At 41.0% G+C, this 22,163-nt stretch overlaps 1 protein-coding gene across 1 annotated transcript in view; it reads right to left on the bottom strand.

The window, feature by feature from the left end:
• The window catches only part of STAB2 (stabilin 2), a gene marked incomplete at both ends in the record, with an annotated part of 163,727 nt that extends 141,843 nt beyond the window's left edge, over nucleotides 1-21,884 (bottom strand). The window contains 4 exons of the mRNA XM_080704808.1: nucleotides 9,990-10,105; nucleotides 12,695-12,828; nucleotides 17,536-17,650; nucleotides 21,829-21,884. Coding sequence (XP_080560934.1) covers nucleotides 9,990-10,105; nucleotides 12,695-12,828; nucleotides 17,536-17,650; nucleotides 21,829-21,884 — 421 coding nt within the window. The remainder of the gene's footprint in view (nucleotides 1-9,989; nucleotides 10,106-12,694; nucleotides 12,829-17,535; nucleotides 17,651-21,828) is intronic.
• Nucleotides 21,885-22,163: the final 279 nt, after the last annotated feature.

Here is a 22,163-nt window from a genome sequence, read left to right on the forward strand (position 1 = left end):
CAAAACACCTTAGACTGGGTGGCTTAGAAACAATAGAAGTCTCGTTTTCACAGTGCTGGAAGCTGGGCAGTTCAGGCTGAAAGACTGATGTGCTGAGGGATCCAGGGACTAGGGGAGGCCTGTCTTCCAGTTCAGAGAAGCTTTCCTCTTGCTGTGGAAGGGGCCTGGCAGCTCTCTGGGGCGACTCATGAGGCCTCTGTCCTCATGATCTATCCCCCCTCCCGAAGGTCCCATCTTCATAAACCATCACATTGGAGATTAGACTTCAACACATGAACGTCAGGGTCCTGTGATTTGGTGTGTACCCTAACGTTTCATATGTTGGAGGTTTGGTCCCCAGGGAGGTGGGGAACCTTTAAGGGGAGGGATAGTGGGAGGTCCTTAGGTCTTTAGGGGTGTGGCTTCATAAGGGATTAAGATATTTCTGATGGCACCCTGGTTATTAACTTTCATAAGAAGTTGTTATAAATGCCTGAGCCCGATCCCACCTTGACTCTCTGCCCTCCTGCCTAGCCACGTGAACTCTTCCTCACACGTGTGCTTGTTACATATTGTGATACACCGAGAGGACCCTCACCAGAGCCCAGCCACACTAACACCATGCCCTTGAACCTCCAAAACTGTGAGCTAGGAACCTCTTTTTCTTATAAAGTTGGCCTGCCTCAAGTATTTCATTATAGTAACAAAAAGATGAATACACCAGAAGACCAAACATTCAGATCATAGCAGCAGTTATTGTAAAGAGACTTTCAAGAACTGAGAGGCAGTTTTCTAAGACACCCTTGTGGCTTACTTGATAGGCTAGTTTATTTTTAAATACGTTCATAACTTGAAGGTATGTGGAGGTGAGAGAGAAGTGAGAGAATCAAGTTGCCCGTCAATCGGTGCTTTCCTCTCTGGCTCTGCCTGTTCTCTCTTGCAGGCAGAATATCAGTAAACAACAGTGTCTGCATAGCACATTTTGAGTCTGTGAGCTTTCCTTCCACAGCAGTGGCAGAGCCAGGCTTCAAAGCCAGGTAGATGCTCTGCAGGCGGCTGATCTAACAGTGACCACACCCCAGGACCACAGCACAGATGACAGAGCTGTCTGTGAGGAGAGGGAAGGAGAACTCACAGTGACATGCAGCGAGGATTCACGTGTCTGTTTGAGAAACGAGATGCTGGTTTATGCTGCTCTCCAACGAGTCTAGTGGCCACGTGAGATGCGATGATGTCCTGGGAATAGCCAGGCTGTTGCAGTCGGGATGCTCTGGTTTTGAATCCTAGCTCTGCCCTTTGACAGGTGTGTCCCTTTGGCAAAGCTGTGCCTGGCTCTGAGACTCAGCTTGAGTGTAGGCTGGACAGTGCCATTTTCCTGGCAGGCTGTGGTAGGGACTGGGAATGTTAGGCACTACACAGGGAACAGCTGCTATGATTCTGAGTGGATATCCTCACTCTCTATTTTCAGATTTGGCACTGTAATGATTACCATCATGTAGAAAATGAATTATTTGACACTTGTTCAAACCAGACACCTTGTAAGGTCCTGGGTGTAGGGTGAGCTCACAGACCTGGTCTTTATTTCCATGACCTTCCAGCCTAGTAAAGATAGAGTCTTGGGTTAGTGGACACTTAGATAATACTGGATTACAAAGTGGAATAGGGCTGTCTGGGGAGGAGAACTAGAGCTCTCATCGCTCCCCTAGTGGATATTATTAACATTTACCAAAAATAATTTACTCTTGATAAGATAAATTGGTTTAATTGGGTCTCAAAAGATGGCAATGGCCAGATTATTAACTGTATTACTAATTTTTTCAACAAATGGTGTTGGGAAAACTGGCTATCCATTTGTGAAATTAAGCCCAACTTCTTACCCTGCATAACTCAAGATGGATCAAAGACCAACACTCCAATATATAGGTACTGGTATAAACTTTCTCAATAAGATCTCAAAAGCTCAGGAAATTAAAATAATAACTAATAAATGGGATGATATAAAATTAAAAAGTTTCTGTGCAGCAAAGGAAACTATAAAGTATCTATATAGAGAGCTTACAGAATGGGAGATCTATGCCATCTACCTCTCTGATAAGGGACTAATATCTAGAATATACAAAGAGCTTGGGTACCATCCCCAGTACTGCAAAAAACAACAACAACAAATAACACAATAAATAGAAGTAGAACGGAATAGACCCTTCTCAAAAGATGAAATACAAATAGCCAATAAATACATGAAATAATGTTCAATATTATTAGCAATCAGGAAAATGGAAATCAAAAGTACACTGAGATCCCATTTAACTCCAGTTAGAACATCAATCATTAAGAACACAAACAATAATAAATGTTGATGAGAATGTGAGGGAGTAGGAATTATTTTACACTGTTGGTGGGGCTACAAACCAGTCAGGCCACTATGGAGATCAGTGTGAAGGTTTCTTAGAAGATTGGGAATAGAATCACCATATGACTCAGCAATACGGCTCCTGGACATTTTTCCAAAGGGATTGAAGTCAGAATATTATAGCGATAGGTGCATGTCCTTGTTTAGCAGCACAATTCACAATAGCCAAATTTTAGAACCAGCCTAGGTGTCCATCCACAGATGAATAGATTACAAAACTGTGGATCTACATACAATGGAATTTTACTCAGCCATAAAGAAGAACACAATTATGCTATTCATGGATAAATAGATGGAACTCAAGAATATCATGCTAAGAGAAATTAGCCAGTCTGAAAAAATGAATAGTTGTGTTTCCTCTTATATGTGGAAAATAGATAGAAATCGGAAAACAAGAGTAACATCAGGTCAAAGAGCAGAGATGCCAACTGAGCGATGGAGGTGGAGATGTAAAGAGTGTAATGGTTGAGATCATGCTATGTACATAAAACAACCAATTCCAATCTCAAAGGCATGTATGGAGAGGGAGAGGAAGGAAGGTCGCATCAAGAGGCAAGTGCTCCAAGAATTATATATATATATATTTATCTCACTTTAGACCTCAATATGATATACAATTACAATGCACCAAATAAGAATATGTATGTTTTTGAAGAAGAGCAGCAGAAGGTGAGAAGGGGAAAGGGCTCTGTCCAGCAGGGGCCAGGCAAGCTCAGCTGAAATCAGACTGAAGCCCTTGAGTTCACAGTACTGAGCAAAAGGTGCTAAGAGAGGGTTTTCGTAAGCCCTTCGCTGTCAAATAGTCCATCTTGTTTGCTCTTCCTGCCTGGCCCTTCTCAGCTGAGATGGTGTGTGGGGACCCAGGACCAGCCTTGGGCAGGACTTGGAGGCAGAGAATTCCTCTTCTTCTGCTTCCTTCCCTGGTTCCTTGTGTCTCTCCCCAGGGCTGAGTGTGAAACATGTTCCTCCTGGTGACACCGGCTTGCCTTCCAGATAGGCTCAGAAAAACACAGGTGTCATCCTGGGTCTCAGCAATCAGCGCCACCTGCAGAGATGCCCTCATTGGCAATGTTACCTTTGCAGGCAGCAACCCCCGAGCCTGTCCCCACTCATGTCCCAGTGAGTCCTTCCCCTGCACATGGAGCCAGCTCCCCTCCCCTCCTGCATTCCTTCCATCCAGGCCAGCAGACCACTTCCCACTTTCCCAGATGTGCCCTTCACACCCTCTCAGACACTCTCCCTGATCCCTCTGCCTCAGCCTCCAAGGCGGATTGAACCTTGTCCTCTTTTGGGTGCCCATTCTTCTCAGCCCATGTGCTGCAATAACACATCCTTGTGGTTTTGATTTAGAAGGTCCCCCTAGGCCTCACTTAGACAAGGCAGCCATGTTGAAGGTAGGACTTGGTTGCTGAGGAGGGGTCCCTGGCAGTGTGGGATTATATATGTTTTCTCCTCCCCTTGCTGTTTCGTTTTTGCTTCTGGCCTCAGCGACATGAGAGCAGAGCATTTGCACTCTCTGTTTCCAGCATGAAAGACCAACTTTAAATACAAAGATCCAGCTATGTTTTAGGTAAAGGTAAGAAAAATATACAGCAGACTAACAGTAATGAACAGAAAGCTGAGGTTCCTGATGTAAATGAGACAGAGTAGATTTCAGAGTAATAAATTCCTATTAGAGACAAATAAAATAATTTCATTAATTTCAATGGAGTCAATTGAAAGAATATCAATCATACACTTTTATAAGCCAGATGGCAGATTTTCAAAGTACACGAAACAAAACTCAGAACTCTAAGGGGAGTAGATAAGCCCACAGAGTCAGAAATTTCAACAGCTTTCTTTTAATAATAAATAAGTGATTATCAAATCATTAAGGATAGAGAAGACTTGAAGAATGTTGTCAATCAACTTGACTTAATTGACATTTATAGAACACTCTGACTAAAACCAGTCGGCGACGCCTTCTTTTCAAAATCACATGGAATATCTAGCAAGGCAGATGATATTCTGTGACATAAGTCTCCATAAATTTAGAAGTATTAAAATCATATAAAGTATTTTTCTGACCGTGGCAGAATTAAATGATAATGTCCTCCTAGGCACTGTTCAGCTGCATCTTACAAATTTGATATTTCCTGTTTTTGTTTTCATTTGCTGAATTAAAGAAACATCTGGGAACACAGCAGAAACATCTAGAAAATCCCCATGTATTTAGAATTTAAATATATAAAGTGCCCATGGTCAAAGAAGATATCTAAAGGGAAATTTAAAAGTATTTAGAATTGAAGGAAGTCTAAAACACAACAGATCACCATTTTTGTGATACAGTGCTCAGAAGGAAACTTATCATACTAAATGCATACTATATCAGAAAAGAATAAAGTTTTTAAACCATTCTCTAAATTCCTATCTTAAGATAAATAAGTCAGAAAAAAGAAGAGCAAATAAAACCCAAGCAAGCAGAAGCTAGAGCAGACACCAATACTGTAAATAAAATTGATAGAGTGATTCAGTGAAAGCAAAACCTAGTCCAAGTGATAAACTTCCAGTCATGAATCACACGGGTGTATGGGGAGGGTGCTCCCCATCTCACCAAAGTGAAGGATGCTTCCTCGCCAAAAAGCTCTGTTAAATAAGTGAAAAGACACAGAAGGTGGGGAAATATTTCTAAATTATGTATCAGGTAAAAACCTTGTTATCTCATATATTTAAAGAACTATCCAAACTTGATAAGAAATCAAATACCTAAAGGATAAGTAAATAGCAAATAAGCACATGAAAAGATGCCAATTAAAATGAATTGCAATAAAAGACCAGTGCACACCTATTAACATGTCTAAAACAGGGAAAATAATCTGACTACACCAATTGCCATGGTGCCAAACAACTGGAATTCTTACATCTTGCTGGTGGAATAAAAAAAAAAAAGATATATTGGTGCTTTGGAAAATGGCGTGGCAATTCCTTATAAATTTAACATATATTCACTACACAATCTGAGACTCCTATGTCTGGATATTTAGCCAAGTGAAATAAAAACTTAATTTCTTATTATATCTCTTGTTAAACACATGGTAAATGATTATAGTTTCCTGCCTTCATTCTCTAAGGTCTTCCAATTGAATGCTTTAGTGAGAAGCACTGCTGTTAGCAAACCATTGCTGACCATCTCCCTGGGGCCAGATGTTGATCTTCAAAGATTTCTTGATTCATCTTTGTTTCATTATGTGCTGCTTTGCTTTTAATTTTTATCATTGTTGTTGTTGTTCTTATTGGTAATCTAGCCCCTGGTAGAATGGCAGCCACGTCATATGTACCACCATCTCAAGAGGCCCTTGGCTCGGTGAAGTGGTCAACAGAGGTGTAGAAAGGCAGGTAACAGTATCACACAGCCATTAGCTTTGGAGAGAAGGATTTTCCCTACTCTATCTGACTTTAAAATCTTGTAACTGTGATTCTCTCACACTCAGGGTTAGGACCTCAACAGATGAATCTGCAGAGGGTATGAATGGCTTATAAAATGCATAAATCAGGTAAAATATTATAAGCCATTCATACAGAGAATCTATCATTAATCTATGCTCTCCTTGGGGTTAGAGATATATCCTATCATTTATGTGCTTATGTGCGCACATAGTAAGTGCTTGAATTTTATAAGTTGGCCAACTCCAAAAGGAACTTTGGAAAAAAGGTAGAATGTGGAGGCATAGGGAATATTCATTTTATGGCCTAACTAAAATGGCTTAACAATATATGAAAACAACTTTTTAAAAGTAAAATTATTAAGGCAAAATTATAAATCTGTTTTCTGCTTCTCATGTCATTTTATATCACCTCTGGCCTCCAATAAGGATTAAGGTGGTGAAATTGCCATTCTTAGCAACCACATTTGAAAGAGATAATCCTAGAATTTGCTAGCAGGGCACGTTTCCAGTGCATTGTGAGGCCAAGAAGCTGATAAGACTGTTTTCAGTCATTGTCACATTTCCTTCTGGTCCTCACTACTCTGGTGGTCTCTTGGATTTAACCATTGTAAGCTGTCAGCAGATCATCAGTTGTTCTGTTTCTTTAAAGGAACAGAATCAACTTCCTGAGGAGCAAAAGGTCAGGGGCCTCCCTGTAACTCTGTCTCCCAAGAGACCGGAGAGGTGCCTACTCCGTGTCACCACGTTGGTTTAGAAGCTTGCTGCAGAGCAATAGCTGCCAGAAAATAGATACTGATATTTCATGTATAGCTCTGGTTGAAATTGTCTGCCTGGGAAGCCAATGTGAAATATATCCTTAAAGTGAATTCAGCATTTTTTGTCACCCAAAGGGGGAGGCAAAAAAACAAAAAAACAAAAAAAGACTTGCCTAAAAGAAGGGTTTCAGTGCCCTATAGTCCATTATTTGCAAGCTGTGCAGTGATTGACAAGTAACATGAAAAAAAAAAAAAAAGAGGTCTGGAAATACAAAACACAAAACCAGATTAAGTATCTAAAAAAGGAAAAATCAAGCCATTTCTCTCTGAAATAGATTGAGCCGATCCTGGTGGTTCAAGTCTGTAATCCCAGTGCTTGGGAGACTGAGATGGGAGGATGGCAAGTTCAAGGCCAGCCTCAGCAGTTTAGGGAGGTCCTCGGCGACTTAGTGATTCCGTTACAAAATAAAAAAATAAAAAATAGGGCTGGGTATAGCTCAGAGGTAAAATGCTCCTAGGTTTAATCCCCAGTAACACACACACACACACACACACACACACACACACACTAGATTGTTTTGGCCACAACTGTATTTAGGTGATTACCTTCCTGTGTACACGTTCATACTTCATTTCTTTGAGTTGGTGCACAAATTCATCACACTCATAGCGGAATAAGAAGAACCAGGGTGTACAAATAAAAAAGCCAATTTCATCTGGTACAATATTGGCTGTTCCCACATGATTAAGTTTCAAAGCTAAAAATATATTTCTGTGCTAATGAGAAAAGACTTCCGTGTGCACATTTGATAAAGCAGTGCAGATTTTAATTAAGGAGAATCGGGTTCAATTCAAGTAAAAATACCTTTCTTATTTCAGGATGACACTTTTCTCCCCTGAGAATTCGTTCTTTATTCCTCATTTTAGAAAGAGATGGTATAACTTTTTGTGTGTGTGCTTTTCTGTGTTTTCTGAGTTTGGAGTATTGATCAGAGGTCTGCCTTAATTCAAGTAAGACACTATTATAATAACTTTTTCCAAGCAACCCGACGGTGCAGAGGATGAATATCCTTGTTGTTGCATTCTAAAGGAAGTGGATGCCCATTTGCCTTAGACACGAGGTCACTCTGGAGCTTGGGAACGTGCTCCCCGCAAAACCAAGTGTGGACGCGCGTCAGCAGCTCAGAAATGGCCTTGTCCGTGCGGAAATGCAAAGCAGTAGTCAAGGTCTCACCTGTCATCACCACGAAACGCAAGAGATGAAGTACACAGCCACGGAGAGGAGTTATCACTTTCCTGAACTAGAGGAAGGAAGCCTCTGTGACATTTAGTATGCTTGGAAGATAGAGATAAAGGGAAATACCCTTTGCCCCACCAGAGGACAACAAAAATAATGTCTAATAATGTCTGAGGGTTTGATTTCACATGTTTTGCTTCTGTGGCCTGCAGACCTGTCTACAGGAAATGCCTGATTGTGCAGAGGGTCTTCTTGGATTCTTCTAGTTGTAGGCATGGACTTAGATGCATTTGGCAGCACACAGCGTACATGATGGTGTAAAACCTGCTGAAGATGTTGAATCCTGTTTGCCTGCCCATGTTTTAAAAGTTACCCACTGTTAAAAAAAAAGGACTCAGAATGTCTTTTTCTCCACTTGTGTTCTTAGACATCTATATGCACCGCAGTTCGTTGATTCGTTTATTCTCAAACTCCTTGAAAAGGGCCTTCTTGGGTTCATGCTCTTTGTCAGGTTCTTTCTTTCACCTAGATCATGTTTGCAAGTCTCTGCTACAATTCTGTAAAGTGGGAGTTTTATCTCCATTTGACAGATAATAAGAATGAGGCATAAGCAGCAAGGCATTTGCCCAAACTAGTGGGGGGAGGAAATTTAAAATGAAAACTTTTAGTTGTGGACCCAGGTTCTCTTGCCTCTTGCTATGGCCTCACTCTGCTGGACATGCCAACTTTTTAAGGCATCTCAGACAAAGGCTTTGCTTGTTTGATTAATAACTTAGCATCAGGTTCGTTTTCATGGGTTAGAAAGAGAAAAGCACACCTAAGAATTCTTCCCGTTGTATCAGATGTCTCTGAGCTGGGTGTGGTGAGGAGCACCTTCGGCACTGCACAATGTCTTTGAAATCTAGGAGTCTGCAGATTTAGACTAGATTTAGATTTAGATTAGAGAAGCTGCATTCTGATGAGCTAACTCTTAGAAATAAGCAGTAGCAACATTCTGGGTGAAAGCCAGCCCAGAGAAAGTCAGTAGAGGGGAGGGCCAGGATGTCTAAATCCCTACACTTGACCTTTCCAGGACAAGAAGCATACTCTAGGCCTTGACTGGGAACTGACAAAACCTCCCAATCAAAAGAGGAATTAGAAATGCGTGTGTAGAATCTCTCTCAATTCAAGCTTTGCTTCGAGCAATAGGACAAAGTAGAAAGAGAGTAGCTTTTGGTGCCAGGCATTCCTGAACATGAACTTACTTTATCACTTAGCATCCCAATAGGAAACTGGCAAGATGTAATCTTCAAATATCTGATTCTCATAACTAGAACAGATAACAAAGAGCCAAGTACCTCTCTAGGACCTAATACCAGTAACATTGAATGAATGAAAGTTATTATTCATCTAATTATTAGTTAAGAGAAGCAATCAGAGCAATCAGGAGACAACATGATACACACAACATGGCTTCAACTATTTAGAAATTATATATAAAAAGACCAAGATTTAAGTAAGCCAATCTATTTAGGGTTTCTATGTGTAAACAGATTAAGAATTAAGCTTTCTTTCTTTATACCTTCCTGAACTTTACAAGCTATGTACAATTTGCTTATATTATTTTGATGAGAGGGGAAGAAAAGTAAAATAGTAAAATATAATAAATAATATAAAAATATAAAAAATATAATAAATAAAATATAATAAATAAATAGTAAAATCTTTCCCTCTTAGTGGATCCTAAAAAGATATTTTCATTACATCGTAGAAATAGAGAATAATACTTAATACTTAAATTTTTATATCACTTAGTGATTATTTTCATTGCTAAATAAGAACTAATTCTTGTTATAACATCTTTGAGATGTTATAATAAAATATTTTCTTAAAGAAAATTGCATTTTGCATCATAACTGATGAACATTTTCTCTCTATTTTTTAAAAATACACATAAAAATGGACATTCTACAGTTATCCCTTTTTTCTGATTTAAAAAAGAATTTTCTTAAAGAGAGATCTCTGTAGGAAAGCAGATTTCTTAACAAAAGCTGACAGGTCAAGAAAGTTTTAGTATATAGGCCAACATAGAAATTTCTAGCAAAAGATCCTTTAATTCTCTTTTTGTTGGGTTCCTTTGTCTCAATTTTCAGTGAAATGGGACACTGAGAAGAAAGCATGAAACCCAAGGCAGTGCCACTTACCCATGCAGTCTGGGCCCCAGTGGCCTGGACAACATTCGGGTTGGAGATAGCTTTTTCTACAAATATGGCGGCATCCGGGGAGATTCAGAGAGTGTGTTCTGATCTCAAAGGTGTACCTTGGAAAATAGAAGAAGATATTAACCCAGGATCAGAGCACTGTAGTTAACTCTAGGCAGTGGGATTACTCTGTATTTTCATTTAAGTCTTTATATTTACTTACATTAAAAAAGGGAATACATTTGTCTTTTAGGTAGAATTAAACTTAATCATGAATTATTATTTTCAGCTGTTAGAAATGGATGAAAAAAATCAATGAAAAAAGACAATGAAAATGAGAAGAGAAGAGAGGAGAGAGAGAGAGAGAGAGAGAGAGAGAGAGAGAGAGAGAGAGAGAAACGTCAGAAGTGCTGTGATAAGTGACGTTAGGTCTGGCACATGCTGGAGGTGGGCCTCAGACATGTCAGTGAGTGTCCTAACAGTCGAAGCAAGAAGGAAAAGATTATGAGTTGTATGATGCATAGGATGTATATTTAAAACAATGTAAGATTAAGGATTAGCACACTTATTAGAGATGCAATAGCTGTGCACATTTCTTTGGCAGATGTGGTGTGATGCAGTGAACAAAATTCAGCACGATATCCTCATGCTGAGTTCCTTAGAAGAGTTTCCAGTACCCGCTGATATATGGCTCTGGAAGAGCAAGTCTCTGGAGGTTAACTGCCCTGGTTTATTCACAGAGATCTCTGCAGGCCTGGATTATTCTAGGATTAGACTTCAGTGTATCTGTAGACAGTCCTTAATGAATATCACCTCTTTCAACTAGGCTGTTTAAGAACAGTGTAATAATGGTTTCAAGGTTATCAGTCCCTGAAGTATAGCTGATTATCAGCAGAGCCATATGTTTTATGGACAGTCAAGCTGTGCAGAGTTGACATTTTCTTTGAAAGACTGAGAATACTAGCAGGGGCATCTCCTCATAAAAGTGGTCAGAATGGGAAATCAAAGGCAAAACTGAATGTCTCCTCAAGAACTGACCTTAGAGGACGTCTGAAAAGTCAACAGTATATGAAAAGTTCTCGGCATCACAAATCATCAGAGAAAGGCAATGCCATCTCATACCTCCTAGGATGGCTGTTATTTAAAAACCCCAAAGATGGTGTTGGTTAGGATGTGGAGAAGAGGAAACACCAATGCACTGTGGGTGAGAATGTAGATGGGTGCACCCACTATGAAAGACAGCCAATATTAAATATGCTTTCCAGGATTATAGCCAAAGAAATTGAAATCTGGGATCTCGAAGAGATGTACACTTCCATGTTCACTGTAGCAATATTCCTAATAGCCAAGACATGGAAGCAACCTAAACTTCCATCAACAGATGACTGGATGAAGGGATGAAGAAAATGTCACACACACACACACACACACACACACACACACACACACACACACGGAATACTAGAATATCAGCCAACCTTTAAAAAGGAGATCTTGCAATTTGTTGCAAGCAACACACATAGGCCAGACACACAGCACAAATACTACATAATCCCACTTGTACAAAGACTCTCAAGATTCAGAGTTACAGATGTAGAGAGTGGAATGGTAGTTTCATTCAGAGGTTGGCAGGGGAAGAGAAAATGACATTTTAGTCAAAGGGTCAGTAAAGTAGCCGTATAATTTTAACCTTGAGCATTCTAACAGAAAATGAGACTGGCTCCCACACTGCTGATGCAGTGGTCAGCAGTGGTCAGCAGCATATACTTGGCCAGGTGATACTGGGAAACTTGTATTAAGATGATGACTTTTTGTTCACTAAGCCAAACATGAGAAGGAGGGAATGGGATGGGAAATTGATAAGGGCTAATTGGATGATATGTTCATGTATGCCTCCACCATCTTGTACCCCATTAAGATGTATGATTACAATTTACCAATCAAAACTTAAAAAATAAAGAAGATGATGACTTTGCTTTTAGTATATAGTGTGGTCACGATATGCAAATATAAATTTTAAATAGTGTTATATAACAGTGCTATGGGTTTGTTTCATACAAAATAAAAAATACTGATTCTTAATTCTTGAATTTAAAATGAATCTATTGAGCAATGTTTAATTTCTAAATTAGCAAAATAAACAAATAAAAATATCGTGTTTAGTGCTTGAGCCTCATGGCTGTCCCCTGCTGGCTGGTAAGAAGAGCCACTTCCGAGCTTTTGCCAGGATTAGCTTGGAGTGATGAGAATTTGAATCATACAAAGCCTTCAAGATGTGACACTCACCAAAAAATTCAACCAAGCTGAAGTGCATTCGTTCCTTTCTCTTGGGTTCCAATTAGTATAAGGGTCTCTGGCTTGTTAGTAAGAGGACTACCAGACCCAAGGCTTTAAAAACATTCAAACTAGAACCCTTTGCAAATGAAGCAAAACCCAGATTTTCAAAATAAAGAAAGGCAAGAGGAAAGGGGAATGTCTATGCGCACTTCAGCATGGTTAATTTTGTATAAACATGTGCATCAGTGATAATGTGCTTTACATTCAAGTTCATGAGTTGTGAATTATCTAAGTGTGGGCTCAATGTAGCCTCTGAGGAAGAGAAAAATCATGGAAATGTGTTGCAATGCTTGATACAGGGAAATTCAAGGAGGAGTTACAATCCCTAGAGTTCCAAGACTCATGCACGCTTATTTTTTCACAGTGAATACCTGCAATCCCGAACTCCTACGGAGCCATTGGTTATCTTCGTGTAACCATCTGGGCACTGGAGTCCACGATTAAACAAGCAGGATTGGCACTCGGTCCTAATCGTTAGAAGAGACTTCTTATCACATCTTTTTTCCTGTGCAAATATAACAAAGAACATCAATTCCCATAATCAGAGCCTTGTGAAATACCTGGCTTGACCAACTTTCTCCACTGGCTTCATCTCACTGGAATGGTAGGGATGGCAACAAGGTTGATTGGTTAGGTCTGGCTCCTTGCTTTCCACCTCATCTGGGAAGAATGTTGGGGTCAACAAGCAGTGTCTGTCATGGGTGTGGGTGAGGGTCGGGACCCTGACCTGCCAATCCTGATCTAGAGCTTCAAGTTCTGAAAAGTAACATTGTGTCACTCCTCATACTTATCCAGAGTATATTTTTAGGTTGTAAATTGTTAAAGCAGCTCACTCAAGGTCATTTGGTCATAGATTATAGGCCTCAAGGATTATTTTTTTTTTAGCACTGGCCCAGCATTGTCTAAATGCTGCAGAGGACACAGTTCCTGTTCCAAAGATATCTGCAATCTTTAGATTACAACTCAACTGGAAAGTAGTCTCCATGAGAGCAGGGATTTTCTTCTGGTTGTCCTGTTGCTATAGCTTGAGCTTTCAGAGTAGTGTCGGATACATAGCAGGACCCAGACAGTACTTGTTGATTATTTTTATTTTAATTAAATTAATTAATTAATTTTGGGTGGTAGTAGGGGTAGAGCCCAAGGGCTTTCTACCTCCAGGTTATGCTCCCGGACCTATTTTATATTTTATTTGGAAACAGGGTCTTAGTAAGTTGCTGAGAGCCTCACTAAGTAGCTGAGGCTGGCTTCGAACCTGTGCCATCCTCCTGTCTCAGCCTCCCAAGTGCGGGGATTACAAGTATGCGCCACCACGCCCGGCTGTACTTGTAGATTAAATGAACAGATTTAGAAGGGGGCGTCACACAGACACACCAGTTATTCAGCAACATCAGGTGGCACAGAATTAACTGCTCAAACAAATGACCCAGACCCACATTGGGTCTGCCTCCAGGGTCCCCTTCTCTTCTGAGGCTTGGACTGACCCTCCAATGTAGATCGCTTTATTCTCAAGTTTCCTTAATCTCTCCATTACTTGTAAGAAGAGGCAGCTTTGTACATCAAAGAGCAACTGGCTCAAGAGTCAAAAGCCCTAAGGTTGGAGTCAAGCTCTGTGTCTTACTGTCAGATCTTGAAGGGATCCCTACCCTCTGCTATCACCTGTAAAGGGGCGATATTTCTAGATGAAAAAGGAAATCCTATAGAGGAGCAAACAAGACAAACTAAAGGAGGAGAAAGGAGTGGGGAAGAAGGAAAATCTCTAAAACACAGGATGTACTTAAACATATCAAAGTCAACCACTAAGCCAAGCAAGGGAGGGAGGGATGGGGAGGGAATGGGGTGAGAATTGGGTAGGGGTTAAATCAGTGATGTATACATGTATGTACACGCAAGTTTTTTTTTTACCCCAGTATGATGTATGAATATAATGCACCAATAAAAAATTTTAAAAAGGGGCGATTAATAGCCACTCTCGAGGTTATTGAGACTTTCTAATGATGTAGTAGGTTAAGTCGCCAGGCACACTACCTGAATAGCACAATAGTTAATGCTGGTTCTTCAGACTCTTCTCCATCCAACCTGTGCGCCTGGCCCAGGACATATCCCTAGAGGAATGTTCTGCTCCATCCCCCTGGCTACCCAGTACAGATCCTTCAAAGCCCTGCTCCACACCAGTTCTTCCACTAAACTGCAGTCATTTTTCTAGCTCGCTCTCTCTCTCTCTCTCTCTCTCTCTCTCTCTCTCATTGTCCCAGCAGAGAATGTTTGGCTAGTCTTTGCTCTCCACTTAAAACCTCCTTGCAATCCATTCATCTGTTGATGAATGTCCACCTCAGCTGGCTCCATAATTGGGCTACTAAGAACTGTGCAGCTATAGACAAGGACATGCTGGCATCACTATATTATTCTGACTTCAGTTCCTTTGGAAAGATACCTAGGAGTATGCACACAGTGGAATTTTGCTCAACCATCAAGAACAAAATTATGTCGTTTGCAGGACAATAAATGGAACTAAAGGATATTTTGCTAAGTGAGATTATCCAGCCTCAGAAGGTGAAGGATTATATGTTTTCTCTCATATGTGGAAGTTTGAGATAAATTGGGAAACAAAAGGGACTTCAGATAAGAGGACAGAGGCCAGTAAGATAGTGGAAAGGGATTTGAGAAGGTAGGTGGGGAGAGGAAAAAGGAGACCTGATAAAGGAAGCAGTTTAAATAGTGCCATCTATGTATAAAGTTACCAATAACAATCTCAATAATATATACGGGGTTGGGGAGGGAGTGTGGGGTGATGACACAGAGGCGGACACACAAGTGCGGTGTGCATGTGTGCACGTCTCTATCACCCTGAACCTCATCACGATGTGTAATCACAATGCACCAATAACAGCACACTAAAACACAATAGCAACAGCCTTGCAGAGAGGACCACGTCTCGCAGAGCTCATCCCCTGGGCCCAGCACTGGCTAGGTGTAGAAATGCCATCACTACTTCTAGGTCCATTGAAATATGTGGAGTTTGCATAAGAAGAAACATTTTGTAGTTATATGCATTCCCAAAAGCTCTATTGTGTTTGAGCTTCACTGCCTAGAGATGGGGAGGGTGAATACCACGTCTTCACTTTAGGGTGTGGGACTGAGGACAGGCATGACGTGTGGCGACCCGCTCAAAGTCACACTGGAAGTTGTGGGTCTTCTGACTGCTTTATTAGCACTTTCCCTTCCCTGCACCCAAGTGGTATTCAGAAAAATAAAATCTCCTGTCTCAGCCTCCCAAGTTCGGGATCGCAGGTTCGTGGCCAATCTCAGCACAGACTCAAGGACAGCCTTAAAAACTTATTCTATTTTTGGTAGGGGCTAACTGGGCGATGTGTGCATGTATGTCTACAAAAGTATTTTCTTTACACCATTATGATGTATGAATACATTGCACCAATAAAAAAAATAAAATAAAGCAAAAGCAAAATAAAGAATAAAACATAGGGCTTAGGATGTAGCTTGGAGGTAGAATGCACCAATTTCCATCCCCAGTACCAAAATTAATTAATTAAATAAAACAATCACAAAAGTGTTGAAAATAAAATAAAATAAAATAAAAAATAAAAAGGGCTGCGGTAGCTTGGAAGTAGAAATCCCCTGAGTCAATTTCTAGTACCAAGAAAAGAGAGAGAAAATATATATTGAGAGAGAGAGAGAGAGAGAGAGAGAGAGAGAGAAAGGAGAGGGAGATGAAATATCTGATTTTACCAGAAGTTTCATTTAGTGATAATTACAAACCAAAGTAGCACTGGAATTCTTTATAGAATAATGATAAAAGCCTCACTTAATTACAGTGTGATTTAACCCCCTTTGACTGCCATAACAGTTACACATTATCAAAAGCAGACTATCTTGGATAGATGTACAGGGTGCCATTACTTTGACTTTTCTTTCTTAGTAGGCTGGATTTATCAGTTTCTTTTTAGGAAAGCCCTCGACCTTCACAGTGCCTTAGTCAAATGGATGACTCATTTGCTCCCCATTCAGTATTTATAAACTAATTCTCTTTAAAAAGCAAACTCAGATTTAAATACTTGTCCAGGTTTGGCTTCTGCATTCGGGGAGGAGGAGTCTGTGGGTTTTCTCGTCCATGTGTGGAGCACTGTGAGAGGGACCTTAGAGCTTGGACACATTAAGTTACTTGCTTGGGGTCCATAAGCTAGTCGATTGTGGCACACCATAATTGTCTCTACAATATCTGCTATGAAGACAAATGAAGCCACCGTCCAGTCATACCCCTAGCTTTCTCGCTGGGTGTTTATCATCATTCCCCTTCTCATGTTTTTGCAAACAACATTGTCAGAATACAGCCAATGGGAGTAAACTGTTGGTTAAAATTTTCCAGGTGCAGATGTGATGAAACTCTACTCTTCATAGACTGGGAATTAGATGTTTGCAAAATGCATCTTGTTTGTTTATTTGGTACTAGGGATTGAACCCGGGGACATTCTACCTCTGAGCTATACCTCCAGTGCTTTTTATTTTGAAAGAGGATCTTGCCAGATTGTTGAGGTTGGCTGCAAACCTGCAGTCCTGCTGTCTCAGTCTCCCAAGTACTGGGATTACAGACTTGCACCATCAAGCCCAGGGACGGTCCCTGATGGCACCTGACTCTGCTTGAAACTCTTTGTGTGCACCATGGAGAGTGTGTGGTATTGATGCTCTAGCAAGGCCGCCAGCACACTCACCCTGGGGGCTTCCACAGCAGCTGTGGCGAAGGCAGAGGGATGGATGGGTGCCTGATGAATTCCTTAAATATTTCTGATACTTCTGATCCTCATTGAGGTATCATCCACCCTGGAATTCCCCAGGGTATCTCTCTGTGGCCATAGTTATTTATTTCTTTTTACAGCCAGAAAGATGGGATGGATGGTAGGTTTTCAAAGCGATAAGAGGATGAAAGTAAACAAAACCCAGGACATTCAAATCCACGGCAGAAAAAGGAAAGTTAGCATCCAAACCAGAGATTTCAGTAATGGAAGCAGAGCATGGGAGCAGAATCAACTGGGCTGGCACGCCCACAGAAACATAGTGCTCTGCCACCAAGATCTTAAGCTTCAAGCTTTCTCTTGATTTTATTAAGTTCAGATAGGCCCCTTTACCCACGACAATAGAGGACAACAAAAAGCTTTAAAACACATCATGAAATTAAAAAACAATGAAAGCTTCACCTTACCTGTCTCATGGTTTCATCCAGGAAGCAGACATTTGGTACAACCAACCCAAAGAGAAGAATTGATAAACGCTGGAGCATACTGAGGGACTTTCCACTCTTCCTCCAGGCCAGGCACCTGTGAGAACGATTTAGCTATTTTAACGGAGTGAATTCTTTCTCATATCGGTGTTTACTTTTAAACCCTTTCCTTTTTTTTTTTTTCCTGGATTGGACCAGAGGATAATGTAAGAGTTGTCTCTAGGCAGGAAAAACAGTGCATCCACGACTCCGGTAAAACTGGTCCCTCTAAACCATATATATATGTTGTGGCTGAATGACAGGATTTCCTGCAGGGGCTGTGGCAGGGACACAGCCTGGGGCTGTTGTGCCTTGTGAAACTCTCAGGATGGGTTTCTCCCCCACCCCACTGCCCTGGGCCCGCCCACAGCCTTGCACCCTTCCACACCCACAACACCATGAAGGACCCTAGGCTTTCTGTCTAAATGCAGAGGTCCAAGCTGGCTGGCTGTCATGTCTATAGGAGCATCCATCAGCAGGCAGGACCCCAGGCACAGAGGCTGTCGCAGAAGTCTGTATTCCTGCCTTGGAAGAGGGTGGTGGCTTTGCTTGGATGGTTGGAAAACTCCTTGTAGATGCCAACAATTGAGTTTGAACTCAGCCTTTCTTCTCTCCCAGGTCCCTGTAGCAGCAAGTGATTGAGCCTGTAGGTCACATCTTGCCCTTCAAGGCCCATACGAATGCCACCTCTTCCAGGAAGCCTTTTTGTCCTGCTCCTCCAAGCAGCTCTGGAGACCCTCCCAGGATCTTCCATAAGATGCCACAAAAGCCCAGCCACATCAGTCATAAACCGTCTGTCTGTCTGTCTGTCTGTCTGTCTGTCTGTCTGTCTGTCTGTCTCTTATGCCCAGTTGTGAATTCCTGGAGGGAAGAAGCAGACCATGCATCTTCTCTGCACCCCTCCATGTCTTAGGGCAGACCTGTGTTGGAAGAGAGTAAAAACAGTAACAGGTGCCAGCCGCTAATCTAGATCTCTCCATGGATTTACTTGTTTAATCTTCATAGCAATTAGTAAAATGATGAGGTCTATCCTCCCCGACAGTTTACAGATGAGAAAACTGATGCAGAGTGGTCAGGCAGCTTATCCCTGGCAGCTTTTAATGAGTGGGTGATGAATCTAGAACTAAAACCCTGGCTCCAGAGCCCCTCCTGCTCACCAGCGCCCTCTACTGCCGGGAACCATGGAGATTTCATGAATAAATAAGTAGCACGTGGTGTTCTAGACTGGAAAAAGTGTCAGACTCAGCTCCAGGTAGGATAATATCTGGGCTTATCAACAAGACAGCCAGAGGATACTGAGTTAACTAGGACACTCATGCAGCTCTAGATATTAGTTTTGGTTAAATGGCCCATATTTCCCTCCAAAGTTTCTTTTTTTAACTTTTTATTGGTGCATTGTAGTCATACATCTTAATGGAGTACAAGATGGTGGAGACACACATGCACACATCACCCAATTATCTCTTACTCAATTCCTTCCCTATTCTCTCCCCCTCCCTCCTCATGTTTGGCTTAGTGATTGACTTTGATGTGTTTGTTAATGTATATCATGAGCATTAGAGAATTTCCCTTTTCCCTCTATTTGCTCATTTATAGTATCCCCTTCTTTGTCTAGAGTTCCTCCTATGACCTCTTTTCTCCCTAGCTTTCGCATATTAGGGAGAGCATCCTATTTCTTATTTTTTTTTTGTGACTGACTAATCTCTCTTAGCATAATGTTCTCCAGTTCTATCCGTTTTCTTTAAATGACATAGTTGTGTTTTTCTTTAGGGCTGAGTAAAATTCCATTGTGTATATATCCTACAGTTTTGTAATACATTATTTGTTGATGGACATCTTGGCTGGTTCCATAGTTTAGCAATTGTGAATTGTGCAGCTATGAACATAGATACACAAGCATTATTTTGGTAGTTTGGTTTGCATTCTTTTAGGTAGATACCCAGAAGTGGTATCGCTGGATCATATGGTAAGTTAGTTCCCAAGTGGTTGCATTAATTTGCAATCCCACCGACAATGTTTTAGGGTTTCCACTTCTCAACATCCTTGCCAGCATTTGTTGTTGTTAGTGTTTTGAATGATTGCCATTCTAGTTGGAGTTTGGTGAAATCTCAGGGTAGTTTTGATTTGCATTTCTCTGATTACTAATGATGTTGGACATTTTTTCATGCATTTATTGGCCATTTAGCTCCCTTGCCAATATTTTGATTGGGTTATTTGTTTTCTTAGTGCTGAGTTTCTTGGATTTTCTGTATAATCTAGATATTTGTCCTCTATCAGAGGAGCAGGTGGCAAAAATCTTCTCCCATTCTGTTGGCTCTCAGTTGAGGTTCTTGATAGTTCCCTTTGCTGAACAGAAGCTCTTAAGTTTCATGCAATTCCACATACTGATTCACCTTTTAGTTTCTTGTGCCTTTGGGTTCTTGTTGAGAAAGTTTTACCTGTGCCTATGTGTTGCACCCATTTTTTTGAATTTGTTAGTGCTCACTTTGTGGCCCAGGATGTGATCTATTTTGGAGAAGGTTCCATGATCGGCTGAGAAAAATGTGAACTCTGCTGTAGATGGGTGGAATATTCTACATGTGTCCAACAGGTCCATTTGGTTTATGGTGTTCTTTAGGTCTGAGGCATCTTTACTGACCTTTCATTCTAAAGGTATGAGTGGGGTTTGGCACTTATGTGTGACTTAATTTTGCAAAGTGTTTGTTTTAGGAAAGTAGCTGCACCTGTGTTTGGGGCATAAATGTTGACTACATTATTTCCTCTTGCTGTACTGTTCCTTTTACCAGTAAATAAATGACCTTTTTTTGGTCTCTTCTAATAAGTTTGTGCTTGAAGTCTAACTTGTCTGATATCATAGTTGCTATTCCTGCTTGTCTTTGAGTTCTGTTGGCATTGATTATCTTGCTTCCATCCCTTTATTTTTAGTTTGTGACTATCTTTACTTGTAATGTGTGTTTCTTGCAGGCAGCAGATAGATGAATGAATTCTGTTTTTTAATCCATTTTGTCACCGTATGTCTTTTCATTGGGTAGTTAAGGCCATTTATGCTCAGTGTGATTATTGAGAGATGGTTTTTAATTCCTAACATATTGAGATTTAACTTCTGTTTGAGATAGTGTTTGTTCTTCTTTGATTAGTTGTTTGCTGGGTGGAAATTTTTGTTTTTCTGGTTCTGGCATGTATTATTTCTTCTTTGCAGTTAATCTCATGATTTCAGAAGCTTGTATCTATTGTTTTTGGCAGATTTCTCTCAGTCTCTAGGTGTCAGCTGGTATATTCAAGGGCAGGTTGTGTTGTATTCAATAGTGAATGTTGAGTGAGGAGGGACGTGAAGTCATAAATGCAGGAATAGGGTAAAACCACAGATAGGATCAAATAGAATGAAAGTATGAGTTTGGTGAGGTGGTATATAGTAGAGTTTAGAGATAGTGAATATTTAGTAGTATTCTAGCAACTGATGTAGAGTTTTTAGTATAGTGGTATGAATTTAATACAAGACAAAGAAGAGAGAAGAGAGAAAAAAAGAAAAAGAGAAAGAAAAAGAAAAGGGATGGAGGGAAGAGAGTAGATATTTACAAGGGAAGAAGCTAGGGAGAGGGGCTAAGAATACAGAAATCAAACAAGCATACACACACACACAACAAACAAAACAAAAACAAAATAATGCAACCCTACAAATACATAAATATTCAGCTGACTGGTCTTCTGCAGTCTCTTTCTGTGCAGACACTGAGTGCCACCAGCACCTTTCCTGCTTCAAGCCTGGTTCCCTGAGTCTTTCTCAGTCTATGAAGATGGCTGGTATCAATGGGGCTGGATCTACTGTTAAGTGTATATTGCCCTCTACGCTTTCCACAGATGTGGAGTCTTGGTCTCTTTCTGCCTCCATAGGTGTCAGATGCCTCTGAGACCAAACTCAATCTAAGAGTCTTTTTTCTGTATACCTAGGGCTGGGATGGTTTAAGTTCTCCCTATTCACCATTATTGGGTAGTCTGTGCTGATCCCAGAGATCCTACTAGTTCGATCTAGTGTTAAGCATAGGTCTCCCCTCACACTTTCTACTGAATCAGAGCCTGAGTCTGTTCAAGCCTCTGTTACATCCAACAGCAGACTCCATCCCCACTTTCACAGAATTGAACCACAAAGCCTCAGATCCAGGGAGTTTATTATGGCTGTGCAAGTCTCTAGGGGAGCCATGCTGTGCTTTCTTCCACAGGGATGGCGGCTTCACTTACGGTGTTGCTGAATGCTGGTCTGGATCTCTGGAGGACGAGGTAAGCTTGGCTACCATTGGTGCAAGCTGTAGACTTCATCCCCACCTTCACTGGTTGAACCACAAAGTCTCAGACCCAGGGAGTTTATCGTGACTGTGTCAGTCCCTGGGAGCATCACTCTGGGCATTCTCCCATTAGGACTGTGACTTCACTTACTGATCGGGATTGAATGGTGTTGCTGAGTGCTGGTCTGGATCTCTGGAGGGCATGGTGAGCTCGGCCATCACTGCTGCAAGTTGTAGCTGATGTTTGTGCAGGAGGAACTGATGACTTACAATTCCATTAATCTGCAGTTG

This window comes from Muscardinus avellanarius (assembly GCF_963383645.1).
Source record: "Muscardinus avellanarius genome assembly, chromosome: 11".
Lineage (NCBI taxonomy): Eukaryota > Metazoa > Chordata > Mammalia > Rodentia > Gliridae > Muscardinus > Muscardinus avellanarius.